Genomic DNA, 22091 nt, shown 5'->3' with positions numbered 1-22091 from the left:
TCAAAAGGTACCAACTTCCAGTTATAAGATTAGCTAGGGATGCAATGTACAACATGATAAATATAATAGACACTGCTGCATGTATGAAAGTTCTTAAGAGAGTAAATCCTAAGAGTTCTCACCATAAGGAAAAAATTTTTTCTTTTATTTTGTATCTATATGATGATGGATGTTTACTAAACTTATTGTGATAATTATTTCCTGAGATATATAAGTCAAATCATTATGCTGTATACCTTAAACTTACATAGTGCCATATGTCAATTATGTACAGCTCAATAAAACTGGAAGGAAAAGAAAATTCAGTTCTGGAATGCTGAATCACAAATGCCTTTAATGCATCCAGAAAAAATGTCGATTAACCAATTACAGATATATGGACGTATCACATATAATTCTTGGAGCTCAGGAGGAAAACAACGGGCTGCAGAAACACTTGAGAGTAATCAGTGTAAAGGATTAACTCTTAAAGAGAAGCACCGAGAGGAATCCAAGTGTTTAAGAAACAGAAAGGAAAGAGAAGCCTCTTAGAAGGATGAAAGAGGAAGGTGAGAGCAGCAGGATGAAGAGAATGGAGTGGCCCCACAGAAGTCAAGGAAGAGTTTCACCATCAAGGGAGAAGCCTGCATCAAATACTGCCCTGCCTACAGACTAAATGACATTCAGACCAACAAAGAGTCTATTGGCTTTGTCAATGAGAAACTGGTAGCCTCAATTTTCTCACTGTATTTAAGTATTTTGAAAATAGAAAGCCTCAATAAATATTGGTTGGCTAGCTAGCTGATTGAATAACTGGGAAAATAGCTGTCATTAAAAATCAAACATTGGGGACACAAAGAAGGTATTGGACTGGGAGAAGGGAAGCAGGCTGAAAGACTAGAAGGTCTCTGTTTTCTCCCCATTAATGGCACCACCTTACCCAATCAACCTTTACCTCCCACTTCTAATCCATCATTAGGACTTGCTATTTCAAACTCAAAACATTTCTCGAATTCATCCCTACCTCTCCATTCCTTGTTTAAGTCACCTCTGAACTCGCCTACAAGACTGCAATAACCTCCCATTGGCCTCCTAAACTCCAGGTTTGATCCTCTCAAATTCAACCTCCACAAAAGCAATAAATCTATTCTAATAAGGACAATACTTTATTATCACTTTGTTTAATACCCTTCAATGACAATCATTAACAGCTAGGTTTCTATAACATTACTCTAAGGAATCCTGGGAATTCCCTAATAAGATGTCTAAGGTACACTACAGAAGAGACTGAGCAGATGGGAATTCAAGCCTATTCGTCCTCCCTCTGTTGATTCAACAAACGTATTCAGAGTAAGGTTTCATTTGAAGAAAAGGTTCACCTGCTAAAACATACAAACAACTGGTCAATATAAGCCCAAATTACTTTTCACAATACATAAGGCCTTATGTTACCTAGGCTCTTTCTACTTCAGTTTCAACTCTCTATTGAACTTGGCAATATAGAACTACTTACAATTCTCAGCGCTCTCTGTGATTATCCATGCCGTCTTGCCTTTGCTCATGATTTCTTCTGCCTGGAATGTCTTTGTGCAGCTTCCCAACCCACCCCTTTCCCGTCTTCTACAACTTGGTAACTTCTATTTGTTCTTCAAAGCTCCATTCAGGCATTATCTCACCTGGAATGCCTTTCCCAATCTTCCTAGAACAGATTAGGTATCCCTCTTCTGTATTCCCGTAATAGCAAGCACACAGAACTCTCCATGTGCCTATGTCATTGTACTGAAATTACCTGGTCCCTACAGAACCAGGGTTCTTATTCATCTTTGTATACTATGTGTTTAGCAGACGTTCAACAAATGCTTATTGAACTAAAGTTTTTTTTGCTAAATTGATAGACATTCTATGCAGCAATATCTGCTGCTCATGAGAATCCAGAAAACGGAAGATAAAAATTAAGCTAATCTTCACTAAGAGTCTATTTCAAGATTAGTTCACCTTTATTCAGTTTCTCCATGCTCACAACTGATGCTAGGTGCCAGCTCCATGAGACAAATAAGATCTCGTTAGCAGACAACTCAGTAATAGTTTCTCTATGTCAGAAATGGGTCATTTCATGTGCCTAATCATGCAGGAGATTGCTTTTTTTTTTCCTTTTTGACACAATTCTGATAGTTTTGGAACAGTAAGACTTCAACTTTCACAAAGACATTAAAGGCAAGTTGCTACCTCAGGTTTGCAAAAAGACATCAGTCATATAGTCCACACTCCTTGGGCCACTTGAGAACTGTCTCTACCCAATGATACCATAGTTACTGATGTTATGTAATTATGTTATGTTAATTTGCACCATCTTAAAAAATGGTCCTATGTCTGTATTTATGCCAAAAACAAATAGTGATAGTAAGTATCACTAATAGATAAAATGCTCAGCACAGAATGACCAATTAATAAATGATAATGAATTACTGACCAAAATCCTTTGTTATAAGATCCAGGTGCTAAACGTTAATATGAAGAATAAATGCAGTCACTGTAACATGCATTACATAAAATACAAGTTGATCCTTGTACAACACAGGGGGTTAGGGGCGCTGACCCTTTGCACAATTGAAAATCTGTGTATAATTTATAGTCTGCCCTCCTTATCAGTGGTTCCCTCTGTATCTGCAGTTCTGCATCCAAGGATTCAACCAACTTCTCATCGTGTGGTACTGTAGCATTTACTACTGAAAATAATCCAGGTGTTAAGTGGACCCGCGCAGTTCAAACTTGTGTTGTTCACGGGTCAACTGTATTCAATAACCTATCATTATAAAGTTTTCAGATAATTAGAAATTCCTACTTTAAAATAATATAACCAGCCTAAAATTAGATTATTCTTTCAACACTCAATATTATTTGCTACTTTAAAACAATAAATGAAAACAGCACTCACTTGAAAAGAACCTCATTAATTTAAACAGAGCTAATGCAACAAGTTACCTGGGCATACCTATTTTGCATGTATCTTCTGATGTACCCAGAGAAAGCTACTGGGCAAAGAGAGTAATTTTTATGGCACACTGATGCTTTCAGAAATGAGACACCTTTCTAAGGAAGCCAGGCTGGATATGAATGGAATAGAACGTCAATTCCTTGAGAGTTTTATTGCAGGAAAGAAGTGCCTAAATGAAACACTTAAAGACTATAAAAAGGAAGTCCTTCTAAGTACAAGACGAAAATACAAGCTATGTAATCCAAATATATCTATATCATTTTTACCAATGATTACAAATTCCTGATACAGTACCTCAAAAACAATTACCTCTGCTTTCCCCCAAAACTAGAAAGCCAAGTTGTACTGAAGAAATGATAGCTAAATTGTGTAAGTTAATTAAATCTTTGCATGTCTATAATTATTTTTCCTTTATAGGATATATTTTAACAATGCCATCAAAACTGTCTTTGCTATAGTAATGTGTGCCTCGTACCTATATGCCTATATACATATATTAGTATTTCTGGCATTAATTTCAGCTAAAGTCTTTGTAAATATAACTAGTTTTAGAGAAAGATAGCTTTTTAAAGGATCATGTGGAAGCATTCATCTCTAATACAAAAGAAGAAGAAAATACTTAGCAACCAACCAGCTTTAACTTATTTTTCTGAATGACATCTTTGTTTTCCTTTTGGTATATCTCCATTTTCTTTTTGGTGTTGTCCAAATCCACATTGTTGGTCAAGTTGAAAACTGCATCAGAAAAGAAACACTGACATGAAATACAGTTTTAACATAAATCTTGAGAAGATAATAAAAACCAAATATTCATCACAGTGATTTCTTAATTCATCAGGTTGACAGTCTTTACAGCTTAAGAAACTAGCTCTAGTTCAGCAACTATGTTTTCTGAACCAAATATAAGGAGAGACTGTCAGACTATCACACAGACTATCTAAAGATCTGAATCACCTCAAAAAACCTAAGATACGTGCTTGCCATAATCACAGTGGATTTGATTTTTATAGTGCCCATTTTAACTGTAAAAGTATAAAAAAGATTGCTTAAGTTTTTAAATAAAAAGAGTAAGTCTGGGACCTACTATACTGGTCAGAATCAATACTGAAAAGAATCTATGTGCCAGAAACAGAAAAATTATCCAAAGGAATAAAAAAATATTATCAAACTAGAACAGGTTTTATTCTGATCCTCAACATGGCTAGACACAAGCTTGAATCATTTACCATATAGTCTAGATCTGGGAAACTATGAAATACATGAGTCAAAAATTAACAAGGAAGGTAAAGGAAAATCTGGCACCAAAACTTAAGACTGAAATAATTTAGTAAGAGAAGCCACTGAGATATGTTCAGATAGGTGATAAACTTTCAGTGACTTAGAACGATCTTTTTATAATTCCAACTCAAAATAATTTTCATTATAAATGCCTTACTCCCTTCTAAGTTTACATATGTAAATAAAAAGGTTATTATAATACTCTGAACCAAAAAAACTATTTTAGTATATATAAATTCATATTTTGAAGTACTGCCCCACTGCCCTACCCCTTTCAGTGTTTGTATCAGCCCGTCTAAAGAAGGATCATCATCGTTGTCTCTCCTGTTCCATAATTCAATCCAGACTTCCCTTGGATTCCTCATAATGTTTGTGCATCCATTATTAGCCCTTCTATCCCTTCTCCAATTACTTACCACTGCTTCCTCCAGCTTGACCTATAAACAGGTTTGATCTACCCTAAATAACTCTGCTTTACTCCATGTTTCTACAGATTCCTTCCCCATCTCACTCCTTCATTTAACTAATAACCATCTCAAATAGTTCCTAGATTTTTGCATTAGGTCTGTAAGAGTTGAAAAGTAATATTGGAAGCCCAACAGAGGGTTATCTGTTTTGTTGAGTAAGGCCATTAAACATACTCAAAAGACCAATCTGATCCATAATTTAATTTTTATCTCTTCAAAGGACCAACTTATTTCAGAACATCAATTTATCATAATCATTGTTGAAAATCCAGGCTTATTTAAGTATGTAGGAAAAAAAGAAGCAATTCTCAATTCTATTACATGCAATTTTAAAACTCTGGGAGAAGTGAGAGAAAATGAGAAACAACAGCCCTCTAGCTATTGCTCCAGCTTTTTTATCACAAAGTAGAAAAGAAAATAATAATGGTGGTAAACCAGGGAATCTGTCTAGGATGCAACATAGGGCATTCCCTATAAATCACACTTTGGTCCCAACACAAAATAGTCAGAGAAAGAAGTTCCAAACTAGCAACAGCCCTCAGAAAGACAACTGTGATCCATTCTGATTCCACTATCCTTGCCAACCACTCACAATTTACTCCTTGCATTTAACAGCCATCCACTGAACCACCAAATCCAAAAATCTTTCACAACCTCTACCACCCTCAACATCTACGCCCACTTAACAATTTTGATCACTTTTTTTTCCTCAGCACGTCCTTCCCGTGACTAATTTGTTAATATTTTCTCCTGATCTCCTTCCTACTACTACAACTACCCATTCTTGTTTCCATCTCTGCCTCATCTTGCTCTCTAGGTACACTGCATGATTCTGACTTTTGCCCTCTTTCCTCCCTCTATGTTCCTTGGGTAATCTCATAACTTGCCACAGTTTCAAGCAAAGAAATGCCAGGAAAAGCTGATATCATCTCAAAGTACAATTTAGAAAACCCAGCACATAAACATCTCCAAATTTACTCCTCCTTGTAAATTCTTTACCTGTTAATATTATGACTATCATGCTAAGACACCAGGATTTAACATCTCATTCATGTGACCCACTGTCCTTTGCACTCCATAAGCACCAGCTGCAAAATACTACAGATTCTACCACCAAAATCTCTTTAAAACTGCCCTTATTTTCAATGTACCTGCCAGTACTCCAAGCCAGGATCTTATTTCTCCCTGGATAATTTAATCTCTGACTTAACTTCCTGTCTCCAGAATCTTTGCATCTTTCCCTATTCCCTAACCCCATCCATAGTATACAATGCTGCCAGACTAATATTTCTGAAGCACACCTCAAATCACCTTCCACCTCTACCATCCTATAGTCCTCTCTCATCCTGTCTGCCTTCCCCCTTTTACTAGGAAAAAACAAAATCAAACACTTTTAGAATCCAGAGCCCTTCCTAATTTGGCTATAACTACTTTTATCTCCCCTCAATAAAGACCTATCTTGAAACTAGACAGGTGTGCATTTCCCAAATGTTCCCCACATTTCCTGGTCCAGTTCCTTTGATCATACCATTGCCCAGAATGCCTGATCCCCCTTTCTTATTTTTGAAAATATACCCAATCTTCAAATGTCTACCCAAATACTATCTTTTCCATGAAGTTCTCCCCGGTTCCCCTAACTAGAAATAACTTCCTTCTCTTATAAATGTGGAAAAATTATTCACAGCTCATATAAAAATCTCTTTCTACTTTACATGATATGTATACACATACACAGCATTCTTTACTTTGCACTTCATCATATTTTCTATAATCTCTGTATCATCACTTCTCCATTCACAATGCCTTGAAAAAAAATCCAGTCTTAACTCTTACATTACTTTTCCCTCTCTGCTTTGAAAGTTTTGCAGATTCCTCAGAGCCTCTTCAAGAACCAAGGGAAAGAGAGATTGAGCAATCCAACCAAAGTAGTTTTCCTTCATTTGTCTTCTTGAAGTGATCTCCTTCTCAAAACTCTGCTTGATGTAAAACAACTATACCCCAATTAAAAAAAAAAAAAAACCTCTATAGCACGTGTATGTGGGCACACGCATGTGTATCTATGAAACATCTCAAAGATCTATAAAACACGTATGATAGGCACTACATCTAGCATTTGACCTAATTGTATCACTTAATCCTCCTGATAATCTTATGAGATATGTGAGGTACTACTGTCATTTACACTTTACAGGTAAGGTTTAAAGATATTAAATAACTACGTCCAAGGTATAGTAAATGTTGGAACCAGGATTTTAACCTAGGCTGATTCCAAAGCCTGAAATTTTTTTTTAATTTCTATTGGAGTATAGTTGATTCACAGTGTTGTGTTCCAAAGCGTGAACTTTTGTTTACAATGCTAGTTTTATTGCTTCTCTCTATGCCTGAAGACCACTGCTAGCCCAGTTCAGCTATTTCTCTGCATCTGTACAGGCCACACTTTCCTATTTCCATACCTGTGAGCAAACTGCTCCCACAGGGCCCATCTTAGTACCAGCCTCAACCCAGAACAACTGTGAATATCTGTATCTGGCTACCCTTCTATGTCCAGCTTAATCAGCAGCTCTTCCTCGTAACTCACTTTGCAGGTGCAAATCCTCTCCATCCTCCATCCCTGAATGCTATAACTCACTTTGCAGTTAGAAATCCCCTACATCTCTCCACCCCTGAATGCTCACAACAGATTACGTAATATCGTTCTGGTGGTATTTATCCATTTTCTACCCTGTATAATTATTTTCAATGTACCTATCTATTTGACCTAATAGAGTGGTCCTTGAGGGCAGATTCTAGGACTGATTCTGCTTTATCACTCCCAGCATTTAAATAAAAAACTTTCACTATACACCCATTAGAATGGGCAAAAACCAACACATGATGACACCAAATACTGGCAAGGATGTGAGCAACAGGAACTCTCATACACTGCAGTGGGAATGCAAAATGGCCCAGCACTTTGGAAAACAGTCTGACAGTTTCTTACAAAACGAAAGATACTCTTATCATACAATCCAGCAACTGCCCTCCTTGGTATTTATCGAAAGGAGTTAAAAACCATGTCCACACAAAAGCCTGCATACGAATGTTTACAGCAGCTTTATTCATAATTGCCAAAACACGGAAGCAATCAAGATGTCCTTCAGTAGTTTGAAAAGATAAATAAACTATAATATATCCAGACAATGGGATATTATTCAGCACCAAATAATAACAATAATAAGCTATAAAACCATGAAAAGACATGGAGGAACCTTAAATGCATATTACTATGAGAAAGAAAACAATTTGATAAGGCTACATACTGTACGATTCCAACTATATGACACTCTGGAAAAGGCAAAAATATGGAGACAGTAAAAAGATCCGTGGTTGCCAGGGATTCGGGGGAAGGAGGGACAAACAGGCAGAACACAGAGGAATTTCTGGGTAGCAAAACTATTCTGTACAATACTATAATGGTGGATACATGCCATTATACAGTTATCCAAACCCATAAAATGTACAACACCAAGAGTAAACCCTAATGTAAACTATGGACTTAGGAGATAACGATATGTCAATGTAGGTTCATTGACTGTAACAAATTTACCACTCTAGTGGGGTATGTTGATAGTGAGGGAGGTCTGTGCATGTGTGGCACAAGGGGTATACAGGAACTCTCTGTACATTCCCTTTAATTTTGCTGTGAATCTAAAACTGCTCTAAAAAATAAAGTCTATTTAAAAAACAACAGGAACTTCTCATCTGGTAAGAGCTCAAGAAATGCTTGTTGAATTATTACAAAAGGGAAAAAAATAAATAAACCAATGCTGGGGGTGAGGGAATGGACGAAATAGGTAAAGCTGATTAAGAGGTACAAACTGCCTGCTTAAAGTAAGTCATAAGTCATAGGGATTTAATGTATATAGGGAATATAGTCAATAATACTGTAACTACTTTCTATAGTGATGGATGAGAACCGGTCTTATTGCAGTGATCATTTCATAATGCATAAAATTAGCGAATCACTATGTTGTATACCTGAAACTAAGACAATATTGCATGTTAATTATAACTCAATAAGAAACTAAAATAAAAAATAAATCAAGGCTTCCCTAGTGGCGCAGTGGTTGAGAGTCCGCCTGCCAATGCAGGGGACACGGGTTCGTGCCCTGGCCCGGGAAGATCCCACATGCCACGGAGCGGCTGGGCCCGTGAGCCGTGGCTGCTGAGCCTGTGCGTCCGGAGCCTGTGCTCCTCAACGGGAGAGGACACAACAGTGAGAGGCCCGCATACCGCGCAAAAAAAAAAAAGCAAAATTAAATCAATGCTAATATTTATAATTATCTTTATAAATATAGATTTAATTTAAATGAGCTTTATAATTATAGAACTGAATTATACAGAATGGCAAAGTAAGCAGGTACAAAACTACAGGAAAAAAATCTTTGTTTCTTATGGTATGAATCTACTGACAAGTAAAGGTAATCAAGTTGATATCCTATGTTGAACTCTACTAGAATGTTTACAGCAGTTTAAGAAAAAAATATTACAATTTATCAGCAAGCTAGACAATGTACTAATTTAAACTTCCCATTAAATAGAACCTAGAAACAGTAAAGTTAAAATCTAAGTGAAAACTGTTTATAGACAATTTTTCTTTTTGCTTATTAAAAACTTCATGATGAATTCTAATGAAACTAAAGTAACTAATTTGTTTATTTCATTCTTTAATTGAAAAAGCAAAGGTAACAGCAATATAATAGATACAAATTGTAATCATAATACAAATCTCTTCCTTTAAAAAAAAGAAAAAAACATAAAAGTGGATTACAATTTTGAAACATTTTCAGAAGAAGCAAGTCTCATTCATGCCACAATGAATCAGGTTGGTATAATAGCCTTGAAGAAAAAGGAACAATTTTCTGTAACAATCATTTGGCCCTTTATCTATCTGGTTACTAGTTTAGCTCAGAGGTTGATCTGCCTTTAGTCAAGTATTAAAAGCCAACAAAAAACCTATTGTATTTTCTGAAAGATTTAGTGTTATTTGAGTACAATTTTAAAGTCTTTCTGACATCCAGAATTTATAATTAAAGCCCTTAGGACTTTCTCACCCTTTTAAAATAAGCATACCCTGAACCAAAAGAATGTTTATTATGAAACTAAGGACAAACCTTTGAGATAATCCCTGAGGCCAAAAGGAACAAGAATTTTTATGTTTAGATTGTCATAACCACAGAAAAGAGCCTATTATTAATGCTATAAGAAAGTTCACCTTCATGTGTGCCCCCTCTACTGTAATTTTTATGCCATTATTTGAAATTCTAATACTTTAAAATTTTTATATTCATGATATTCAAAGGATTCATAATGAAATTTATATAACAAAATGACCAATCCCCAATTTATAAATCCTCAAACACTGAGTCCTTAGCCACCCTACCAACTCTATTCCTTTCACTCTAACCATCTTCAGTATCACCCTCTTACCTTCCCTCCTTCCTTCCAAACTTCTTTAAGATCCTTCAAAATATAGCTCCAACCTACTTTTTTCTCTCATCTCCCACTATTCTACCAATCTGCACCCCATGTTCTAGGCTCAGACTACTAACTATTCTCTGAGACTACTAAGCACTTTCATGGGCTCTGAGAGAGGAAAACCCATGTTCAAAATCTAGCTCCATTATTTACTAGCAATGTGATCTTCAGCACAATACTTAAACTCTCTGTGCCCCCTCTCCATATGCAAAGCAGGGATTAAAATGCCTATCTCAAGAGTTGTGAAAATTATACTTTTGATTAACACAGAGATAGCCAATACAGATACCACAAACATCCAACTAATCACCTTTGAAAGCATGAATAAGACACAAAGTACACAGGTACTGAAACAAGATTTTAAAAGGAAGTTTAAAAAAAAAAAGTTTTATTTATACCATAACCATCAGAACAATGACACATAACTAAGTGGTGCAGTCACACCCTAACAAAATTTAAGAGGGCTACCCTCTTTTATTACCCTCATTTCCATACTCTACCCAACAAAACAATGGAAAATAATGCCAGTTCTCCCACTTTTATTTTCTAGATTAACACCAGCAACTGCTCAAGGTCAGAATACTGCAATTCATCCTTGCCTGCTCTTTCTAACCTCACTACCTACACGAAATTAGTCACTCGAATATTTTAGTTCTAAAACATCCCTTTTACCTACCTCCCTCAGTTACTACCTACTCTAAGCACTCATTATTTCTCACCCAAATTGCTGCTACAGCCCCCAAAAAATGGTTTCCCAGCCTCGAGTATCTCCTGTCAATATTCCACATCACTACCACAGTATGTGGCTGGCCATAGAATAAAATCTTACCCTTACAGTCTAGCTTACAAAGCCCTCATTAACCCAGGTCCAATCTGTTTTTCAAACCTCATTGCTAGTCATTCCCCATGTCTACCTACCTATAACAGATTACTTGCTACATTACCCAACATGCTCAACACCTTTATATCTCTGTGACTTTGTCTTTTGCTACAAATGTTCTTCCATCCTCTTTCTACCTGGTAAACCACTATTCATCTTTTAAGATCGAACTCAAATGTGTTCAAACTTTACCTCTATTTCCTAATGCTGAATTAACTGTTTTGCTATCTATATTCCTGAAACACTTTATAAATAAATGCCTACACTGCTTTCACATTAAATTATAATTACATAATTATCTCCCCCTTTAGAGTATGAACTTACTGAACACAAAGATCATATATCCTCAGCAAGTAAACAGTTCACATAGAACAATTACTATTTGCTGAATTGAGCTAAAGTTCAGAAAATAAACTATAAGTCCATGAAGCGAGGTCCCAAACTTCATCAATATTTTCAAATGCAGCAGAACTGCTCTTTGTCCAACATGATCAGGATCAGTAGTTGATTACTTAGAAAAGTCTGTTAAAGAAGGGAAACATACATACACTCTTCTTAAACACTTTATTTTAACTTAAAGCATATGCAGTAAGTGTATAGTCATTCTCTAATGTAATAACACACAGTCAAGATACAGTTTTTAATGGGAATTGTGCTTCCTTCTTGTATAATCCATACCTGTCATTTATACTGCTCAGTTTCCATCTTTTTAAAATGGATCAAGGACCTGAGAACTAGAATCCTTCTAGAGGTTTGTAATTTTTCCCAATATTATAAACTACTTAATTAAATTAATTACAAGTACAACTGACATAAGAAGGTTTGGTTACCAGTACAACCAACTCGATATATAACTGAACTGGTGAGAGAAGTACAGAGGTATAGAAATCTTCTAATGGACAAGATTCATCATGCATTCATTATGCTTCGATCATCAGTCAGTACATGTTACAGAAGGACTGGGAAATATCAGTTACTCCAATGAGTCAATTAAGCGGAGTTTTGTTAAGAGAGCACCAACATAATGCAACTAAAGATAAGTCCTTCGTGAATATATCAATACATAATAGCAGAATCACTTTCAGATTAAATGCTCTGAGCCAGCTTTCTTATCTGGTAAAGAAAAAATGGCATATTGTAAGCCCTAATATCTGGACTTGCTCTTACCTGTCAATCCTAGCTCCCACTTCTGGACACGATTTTACCTATGGGCCCTCAGGTTGTTCATATCTTCAAACTTCATAGCAAAAAACATGTATTTCTTAAAATCATGGCTCAACTAAAACCTTGTTCCAGAATCACGATCCCATCTTCCCCACCTTCTTGGTCCATCAGTTTCTTTTAATTATCCTACCTGCCTGCTTGGACTTGAGACCATGTATTCAACTTGCTCTGTGACATCTATAATCTCCTTTCCCTTTATTGCCTGACCAGACTTTTGAATAACAACACGGCCTTCAAAATAAATGTAAGCTAAGTGTCTTCCTGCTTGGTGTCCAACTGCCTGTCCTAAACCAAATATCTAAGTATAGTCAGATTTCTACATAGCTGCACACTTGCCCATTCTTGCAGATTTGTTTTCAGTTTATCGTCTCAGTCTACATCCTAACTTTTCTACTTTGTCTTAGCACTCCCAATTCTACCATCTTTTCAGCTAAAGTTCATAGCCATTCATGGTTGCTAAGACTACATACAAAGTACAATGAATACAATTAGAATAAAAAAGCAATGGCTCCAAGGCACTAAAAGATCCCAGAAAAAGCCTAACTTATGTCTGTACATGCTACTTGCTATGATACAATAAATGAACTTAGATATTTTAGAAAAGTTTCAATAACAGGTGAAACAAAAGATTTTCTGGGTTTTTCTTAGTTAATAAAGAAATTAAAGGAACTAGAATACTCCACTCCTCAGGAATTTGAATTTTCTAAATATTTACCATATATAAATATTTTAAAGAAAGATAAATTTTATTATAATCATATTTTAAACACAAAATAATGTGAGTATAGCTTGGTTATCAGGTTTGAGAGAAGAATAAAAAGATAACTGTTTAATTCTCTTAATCTTGTTCTAATTTTCATAGTCTCTAATTTTTGTATTATTTCCAAACCTATGGTGAGTAATATTATGGCAAGTTTTTAAAAAACAACATTAATTATTTTAATTGATGTATAACAAATTCAGACTTTTTAACATCTGTGACATCTTATTAAAAAAACAGAAACAATACTTTCTTTTGATGAACGCTTCTTTTTGACTAATCACAATAGAAAGAATAAGCACTAAGATTACTCTAACTTCAGATTCTAGAATAACATTGAATAATAGAATGCCACTTCAACAGTCAACTGCTCAAAGTATTTTCAAATTACTGCATGCACAGAAGCATAAATGATGATAAACAACTTATGGCTTTAGTCACCATGGAAACCCTATTTCTTAAAAAACTGAATATTTTTTTCCTGCTTACTCTAATACATCATCAACGTATAGATGATATATACACATACAGCCTTGCTTCCCATCTATAAAGTAGTAGTACCTCTATTAGTCATATTTTTCCTAAGACAAAATGTTTATTACTTAAGTATGTCCTTTAAGTGCAATGCAAAATAATTAGGTAAACATCAGCTACTACAACAAAACCTGTCAGAGACTTTTATATGAGATGTTCTCCTAGGCATCTAAAAGATAAAAGCACACAGGCTGGCACACCAAAAGTATAAGCATTAAAAACATACCAATTTCTTCCACTTCTTCCAGGAAATCATTATATTCTCTTAGACTAGGAAAGTCTTCTTCCCTTTTATTGTATCTTTAAGAGAAGAAAAAAATGAACATATTCCATATCATTTGCTTTCAATAGTAACTAACTGGTTTGTTTGTTCTTACTAATTCATACATGATACGTAAAAAAAGACTGCTTACAGTGTAAAACAGTTTTCTTGACACCAGGTTTGTAACTACAGCAAGAATGTTCTTAAATTCTTATGACTACAGAGAAGAAGTAGAATCAGGAGAGAATGGTACAACATGTAAAATCCTAAGACTTAAGGGAAAAATAAAGAAATTAGGACACTGAAGAAATGGGAAATGAGCTTAAACAAGGTCTATCATTGGAATTATGATGTTGTTTACTTCTAATAAATAGAGTCACTAATTTCCAGAAAGCTAAAATTAATTAAAAAGACACCTTCCTGGGATTTCCCTGGTGGCACAGTGGTTAAGAATCCACCTGTCAATTCAGGGGACACGGGTTCAATCCCTGCTCCAGGAAGATCCCACATGCCGCGGAGCAACTGAGCCCGTGCACCACAACTATTGAGCCCATGAGCCCATGCTCTGCAACAAGGGAAGCCACTGCAATGAGAAGCCCGTGCACCACAAAGAAGAGTAATCCCCACTCGCCGCAACTAGAGAAAGCCCTAGTGCAGCAACAAAGACCCAACACAGCCAAAAATAAATAAATAAATTTTAAAAAATAAAACAAACAAATAAAATGTTTCTCTAAAAAAAAAAAGACACCTGCCTGTTTTTCATGACAGTTACAGTCTAAAGGATGCTAGATCAAGAAAATCTATAAATATTATAAGTGTGCCTGTGAAGAATTAGGAAACGAGAGGGCTTAATGAAAAAGATAAGAATCTAAGAGAGACTATCTCCCATAAGCAATCCAAAAACTAAAAGAGTAGCTTGGGGTATTGATAAAGTAACACTTTATCTAGTAAAGTACCTAGAAAGATGCCACTAAAACATTGGTGACCAATGTTGAAATGTAGACCACCTAGATAGATAGATATTAATTCTTTAAACCTAAAAAACAACAAAACTAACATACCGTTGTAAAGCAATTATACTCTAATAAAGATGTTTAAAAAGAAAGAACAAAAAAAAAATAAATAAAAAACAATAAAGTGGCTTATAACAAAAGTACAGATAAAATGAAATCCAAAACTACTAACAAAGAGTAAAAAATTAAATCATAAGTGAAAAAGAATACTAGAAATATTTATGTACTCACATACACACAGAGAGATCTATCAAAATAAATTGTAGTTAATGCTGATTTTTCTCTAATAGCTTTCAATCTCAACTTAAATGTTACCTCCTCAGGCCTTACCTTACATCACTGACTCACAACAACATTCAGTCCCTAACTTCATAGCATTTTTCTCAATGTATAATCACATATTTGTTTTGTTTGCCTGTTTTACTGTCTATGTCTATGCTATCCAAGCTACTGTACTGTAAGCCTTTCGAGGGCCTAATATGTATAACACTGTTCGAACAGAATAGGTACTCAGTATATATTTACTAATTAAATTAAAGAATAAATAAAGCAAATAAATTGTGAAGCCATCAATTTGGAGGATCTACTCTTCTCTGGGAGTTCCCTGATGGCCTAGTAGTTAGGATTCTGGGCTTTCACTGCCATGGTCCAGGTTCCATCCCTGGTAGGGAACTGAGATCCTGCAAGCTGTATGGAGTGGCCAAAAAATTTTTTTTAATTTTTTAATAAAAAAGATTTACACTTCTCTAACAAAGATTAGATAATTAGGGACTTCCCTGGCGGTCCAGTGGTAAAGAATCCACCTTCCAATGCAGGGGACAGTAGTTCGATCCCTGGTAGGGGAACTAAGATCCCACATGCAGTGGGACAACTAAGCCTGCAAAACACAACTACTGAGCTTGCACGCTCATCTAGAGAGAGCCCGCGTTCCACAAACTACAGAGCCCACGCGCTCAAGAGCCTGCATGCCACAATTAGAGAAGAGAAAACCCAGACGCCACAACTAGAGAGAAGCCCGCACGCCACAACGAAGAGCCTGCGGGACGCAACAAAAGATCCCACATGCCTCAACTAAGACCTGACGCAGACAAATAAAAAAAGATAAGATAATTAATATTACTGAGTTCTCTAAGACCTTAATAATTTTTTTAACATTGAACAATTACATAAATGAATTTATACTTATTCACTTGTCAAACTGTCCACATTTCTACAAGTAAATAATTATATCAATTACAGAAATAATTGTTAAAGTCCTCTTTGTGAACTGAATCATTCAAACATTAACACTTACATCTTTAGCACTTTTTTCCGAATCTCAACTTCCTTGTCAACAGTAGGATCTTCAAAGAGTTGTACCCTGAAGTTGCTCTTTCTAAGTGGAGTGCCACACTCAGGACAGTTTCCAGCTCCTCTCACAAAGAGTAAGTCCACGCAACTTTCACACCTGTAAGGAGGAAAATATAACTTTTAAGCTAGTATTCAAATTGGCAACAACTCTGTATATAGTTTGCCTTTGTTTTGGTGTTTCTTTGTTTGGGGGGGCTGCAGGGGGACAGGAAAATTAATCATTGCTGCTTAAACTCTTATTAAAAACCTTTGGGAAAAAAGTTCATTTTCATTTGGAGCCTACTTCAGACACAGGTGTCCCAAGGGTTACCAGTTTAGTTTTACAAATTAAACAAATATACAAGTTTTTAAAAATTGATTTGGGATCTGGGAGGACTCAGATAGCAGGACAGGGGGAAGTCAAAGAGGCACATAAAAGAGCAGTCTAGGGTCAACTCCACTCTCAGTCCAGTATCACCCTTAGACCTGGCAGGGGCCTGCACTTTAGAGAACACTGCATATCATAATCACTAAAACAAAAACTTTTTTTCCCCTTTCAGCCTTTGTAAGGAAGTTTTTTAAAGTTCCGTTAGCAATTGAATAAGTGGCAGTTACTCAAAAGGGAGAGGTGCTAGCTGAAGGAGGCCCCCAGGCCAGAGGATAAAGAACTGAGAGTGACCTAGTATATGTGGAGAAAGGAGAAAATCACCACAGCTTCTGCCCTGAGAAATCCTAGAAAGAATGGCTACTTAGAAAATCTTTAATCAGTTAAACCTGGCTGTCCTAAATTCACCAAAGTGATTGCCCAGGCAAGCCAAGTTTCCCAAATACCTCCATCCCTTCTTTCCTCCCTTCTTGGGTAGTACAATTTGGGGAAGAACTTAGAACTTCCTGGAAGTCTTGAGTTGGGAAAGAAAGAAGCTGGCAAGGTTAACGAGATTCCTGCAAATTAAGATTCCTGCAAATTGACAGGGTCAGTTCATATACTGTTTTAGATGGGTCCAGGCACCACCCAATCATCCCTGCCCCGCCCTGCCCTAGTAGATCCATGCTAGTAATCAGACTAGCAAGTGGAAAGGCTGACCAGAAGAAAGTAGCTGCTTTAGCCTGTGGGTCTTAAAGATTCAGGTTCCTGGGAACTCAGGAAGCAGCATTGGAACTAAGGCTGCACTAAAGATGTAGCTTGATTCATACTTTCAAACATTTAAACATTTTGGTATGTAGTCCTCCAATTGTAATATTGCCCCCAACTCCATATGTTAGGGCCATACCAACCCTATCACTCCTTTCTTAGCACTATATGAAATTATTTATTTCTTTATGTGTTGATTTTCTGTAACCTCCACTAGAATGGAGGGCAGGAATTTGCCCTATAATTATTCTAAACACATCACAACACACACACAAAAAAAAGGACAAATTCTAATAAATAAGGGAAAAGTTGATTTCTTCCAAATATGTAGATGATTTATGGAATAAGCTAAATGAGAAGAATGATACAGCTAAATAAGAATATTTAAGGTTAGTTATCAGTAAAATACTAACATTGACCTTTGCATATTTCTATCTTAAAGTAGAGGGGAAAAAAATCCATCAAAAAATAGAGGCAAAAAATCCCTAAGAGGGAGAACAGAGATCATAGTTGTCATTATTCAAGATCAACAAAACCCCAGAAAATTCACTTGGGATTGGGAAGATTGGGAGTGGTACATTTTGCCTAATCTTTGTGGTTGGAGGAAATTAAATCCAACTAGAGAAGTTGAAAATAAGGACACTTTAGAACTACACTGACTAAAGATATTTATAGGCAAGGAGCCATCTGAAATACTCAAAACCATTGAGCCATTACATAGAATATTCTATATTTCAAGGTCTTGGAGTCAATAATTCAGTTAACAAGGTAATATAGAACACTTTAGTATTTCTAAAAGTCATATTGTAATCTCAGACATATAATTTGTTACCACCATCAGTTCTACATCTCCACTTTTTAAAAATCTACCTTAAATCATAAGGATTTCAACAGTATTAAGGTTTTTTTAAAATAATTTATTTTCCCATACTTTTCCCTTTCTGATTTTAATTGCTAAAAGAACAAATAGTTCTTTTTTTAAAGCTCAAATATAGAAGTATATAGAGAAAAAACTCAAAGTTCTACTTCATTCTGTTCTACATCTCACTTCCCACATGTAACATACAACTGTTAAGTTCCATGTTTACGTGACCAGATCTTTTTCTACATACTTACAATATATGTATTTACAGATTATATACATGAAAACTAGTCATACAAAAAAAGAACAGAAGAAAAAGTTCCTTATTGCTAGTTCACTTCATCTGGCAGCAGAGCAACCAAAAGAGCAGTATTTGGGCAATCTTTTGCCTCCAAGAGTGCTAGGAACTTTTTCAAACAAAATCTTATATTCTGCAGAACATAGGAAAATTTGCTGAAAAAGCCCAAATCCTCAGTTATTACCCATCCCCAAAGATATTTTTATGGTGTTCTTTTGTTTTTAAAAACCAGAATGGTGCCTGCCCTCTTTTCTCTCTGAACAACTTATTTTTAGATTTTATTTTCTTCTATCAAGGATATTTAACTGCTTATATTCCTCTGTCAAGATTTTTAATCAGCTTGTTTCTTCTTTTTCCAGAGCTAAGAAGTCAATTAAAAATCTTGACAAAGACTAGATACAAAAAAACCTACAGCTAACATCATACTTAATGGTGAGAAACTGGAAGTTTTCCAACTAAAATCAGGTACAAAGCAAGACTGTCTCCTACTCTCACTGTCTCCTACTGTCACTACTCCTTCTCAACATGATACTGGAAGTCTTTGCTAATGCAGGAAGACAAGAAAAGGAAATAAAAGATATACAGATTGGAAAGGAAGACACAGAGCTCTCTTTGTTTACAGATGACATGATTGTCTATGTTAAACATCCAAAAGAATCAACCAAAAAACTTCTAGAACTAATAAGTGATTATAGCAAAGTTGCAGGATACAATATACAAAAAGTCTACTGCTTTCCTATGTACCAATAATGAACAAGTGCAATTTGAAATTAAAAACACAATACCATTTATGTTAGCTCCCAAAAATTTGAACGTTTAAGTATAAATCTAACAAAATATGTACAAGATATTGTACAAAATGAGAAAAACTACAAAACTCCTATGAACAAAATTAAAAAAGAATTAAATAAATGGAAAGATCTTCCATATTCATGGACAGAAAGAGTTCATGGAAAGGAAGACTCAATATTTTGAGTTGTCAGTTTTTACCATCTTGATCTATAGATTCAATGCAATTCCAATCAAATTGCCAGGAAGTTAGTGTATGGACATCAACGAACTGATTCTAAAGTTTATATAAAAAGGCAAAAGACCAGAATAGGTACCATAATGTTGAAGGAGAAGAACAAAGTTGGAAAACTGATGCTACCTGACTTCAAGATTTACTACAAAACTACAATAATCAAAACAGTGTGGTATTGGTAAAAGAATAGATGAATAGACCAATGGAACAAAATAGCCTAGAAATAGACCCACATAAATATACTCAGCTGATCTTTGTCAAAAGAGCAAAAGCAACACATGAAGCAAAAACAGTCTCTTCAACAAACTGGACATCCACATGGAAAAAAATGAATCTACACATGAACCTTACACCCTTAAAAAATTAACTCCAAACTTAACTCACAGGCCTAAATGTAAAATGCAAAATTATAAAACTCCTTGAGTATAACGTAGGATAAAAACTGTATGACTCGGGGCTTCCCTGGTGGCGCAGTGGTTAAGAATCTGCCTGCCAATGCAGGGGACATGGGTTCGAGCCTTGGTCCAGGAAGATCCCACATGCCGTGGAGCAACTAAGCCTGTGGGTCACAACTACTGAAGCCCGCATCCCTAGAGCCCCGTGCTCTGCAACAAGAGACGCCACCGCAATGAGAGGCCTGTGCACTGCCTGAAGAGTAACCGCCGCAACTAGAGAAAACCCACACACAGCGACGAAGACCCAACGCAGCCAAAAATAAATTAAATAAATAAATTAAAACAAAAACAAAACTGTATGACTTTGGGTATGGTGATGACTTTATAGATACAACACCAAAGGCATGATCCATGAAAGATATCACTGATAAGCTGGATTTTTTTTTTAATTAAAAATTTCGGCTCTGCTAAAGATGACATCAAGAGAAAAAGAACACCTGATAAAGGACTGTTATCTAAAATATACGGGGGAGAAAACTTCTTAAAAAAATGGGCCAAAGACCTTAACAGACAACTCACCAAAGAAGACACGGGTACACCTCATTTTATTGAGCTCTGCTTTATTTCACTTTGCAGATACTGTGGTTTTTACTAACTGAAGGTTTGTGGCAACTGCATTGTCAGATGATAGTTAACATTTTCTAGTAATAGAGTATTTTTTAATTAAGGTATGTACTTTTTTTAGACATAATGCTACTGCACACTTAATAGACTACAGTGCAGTGTAAACATAACTTTTACATGCATACTGGGAAACCAAAAAATTATTGACTCATTTTACTGCAATATTCACTTTATTGCAGTGGTCTGGCACTGAACCCACAATATCTCCAAGGTATGCCTGTATACAGATAGCAAATAAGCACATGAAAAGATGTTCCACATAACACGGCATCAGGGAAATGCAAGTTAAAACAATGAGGTATACACTACACTCCTATTAAAATGGCCAAAATGCAATATACTGACAACACCAAATGCTTACAAAGATGTGGAGCAACAGGAACTCTCATACATTGCTGGGGGAAATGCAAAATGGTACAGTCACTTTGGAAGACAGTTTGATGGTTCTTTATGAAACACAGCATGCTCTTACCATACAATCCAGCAATTATGCTCCTTGGTATTTAACCAAAGAAGTTGAAAACTACATCCACACAAATACCTGCACAAATGTTTATAGAATATTTGTTCATAATTGCGAAAACTTGGACACAACCAAGATGTCCTTCAATAGATAAATGGATACATAAACTGTGGTATATCCAGACAACAGAATATTATTCAGCACTAAAAACAAACGAATTATGAAGCCATGAAAAGACATGAAAGAAGCTTAAATGCATATTACTAAGTGAAAGAAAACAATCTGAAAAGCCTACATAGTATAAGATTCCAACTATATGACATCTTAGAAAAGGCAAAATTATGGAAACAATATACCTGATCTTAGCCAAAAGGCTGAGAAGGGATTACGGAGATGATAAAAAGATCAGGGGTTGTGGTGGATGGAGGGAGGAATAGGCAGAGCACAGAGGAATTTTAGAGCAGTGAAAATACTCTGTATGATATTATAATGATGGATATGTCATTATACTTTTGTCCAAACCCATAGAATGTACAACATCAAAAGTGAATCCTAAAGTAAGCTATGGACTTTGGGTAATAATGATGTGTCAATACACGTCCATCCTTGGTATTAAGAAAAAAAAAAAAAGGACAATTCTGGTGAATGATGTTGATAATGGGTAAATGAGAAACCGCTGTACCTTCCTCTCAATGTTGTTGTAAATCTAAACCTGCTCTAAAAAAAATAAGTCTATAAAAAATAAAAATGTCACTTTTTTTTTAAAAGCGAAGTATATTAATGTTTGCTCAATGTTTATTAACATTTTCAATTCGTCATTTTAAATATCCAATAAACACTAAGGAAAATCAATTAATAAAATAATAGACAAGCTTGAGACTTGTTCCCCAGATTGTTTTAAAACTTAAGTGTTGGGCTTCCCTGGTGGTGCAGTGGTTGAGAGTCCGCCTGCCGATGCAGGGGACACGGGTTCGTGCCCCGGTCCGGGAAGATCC

General features: G+C 35.7%; 1 protein-coding gene across 5 annotated transcripts in view; it reads right to left on the bottom strand.

Annotated features, from left to right (window-relative positions):
• MNAT1 (MNAT1 component of CDK activating kinase) overlaps positions 1-22091 on the bottom strand; it is a 216494-nt gene that overhangs the window by 154146 nt on the left and 40257 nt on the right. For all 5 annotated transcript variants that reach the window (XM_049706413.1, XM_049706412.1, XM_049706414.1 and 2 more), the window contains exons 2-4: positions 16204-16356; positions 13861-13934; positions 3606-3709 (exon numbers count right to left, since the gene is read on the bottom strand). In XM_049706413.1, coding sequence (XP_049562370.1) covers positions 3606-3709; positions 13861-13934; positions 16204-16356 — 331 coding nt within the window. The remainder of the gene's footprint in view (positions 1-3605; positions 3710-13860; positions 13935-16203; positions 16357-22091) is intronic.

The sequence above is a fragment of the Orcinus orca genome, chromosome 2 (genome assembly GCF_937001465.1).
Source record: "Orcinus orca chromosome 2, mOrcOrc1.1, whole genome shotgun sequence".
NCBI lineage: Eukaryota > Metazoa > Chordata > Mammalia > Artiodactyla > Delphinidae > Orcinus > Orcinus orca.
The sequence above is the reverse complement of the archived record's forward strand: the minus strand, read 5'-3'. Positions and strand labels throughout refer to the sequence as shown.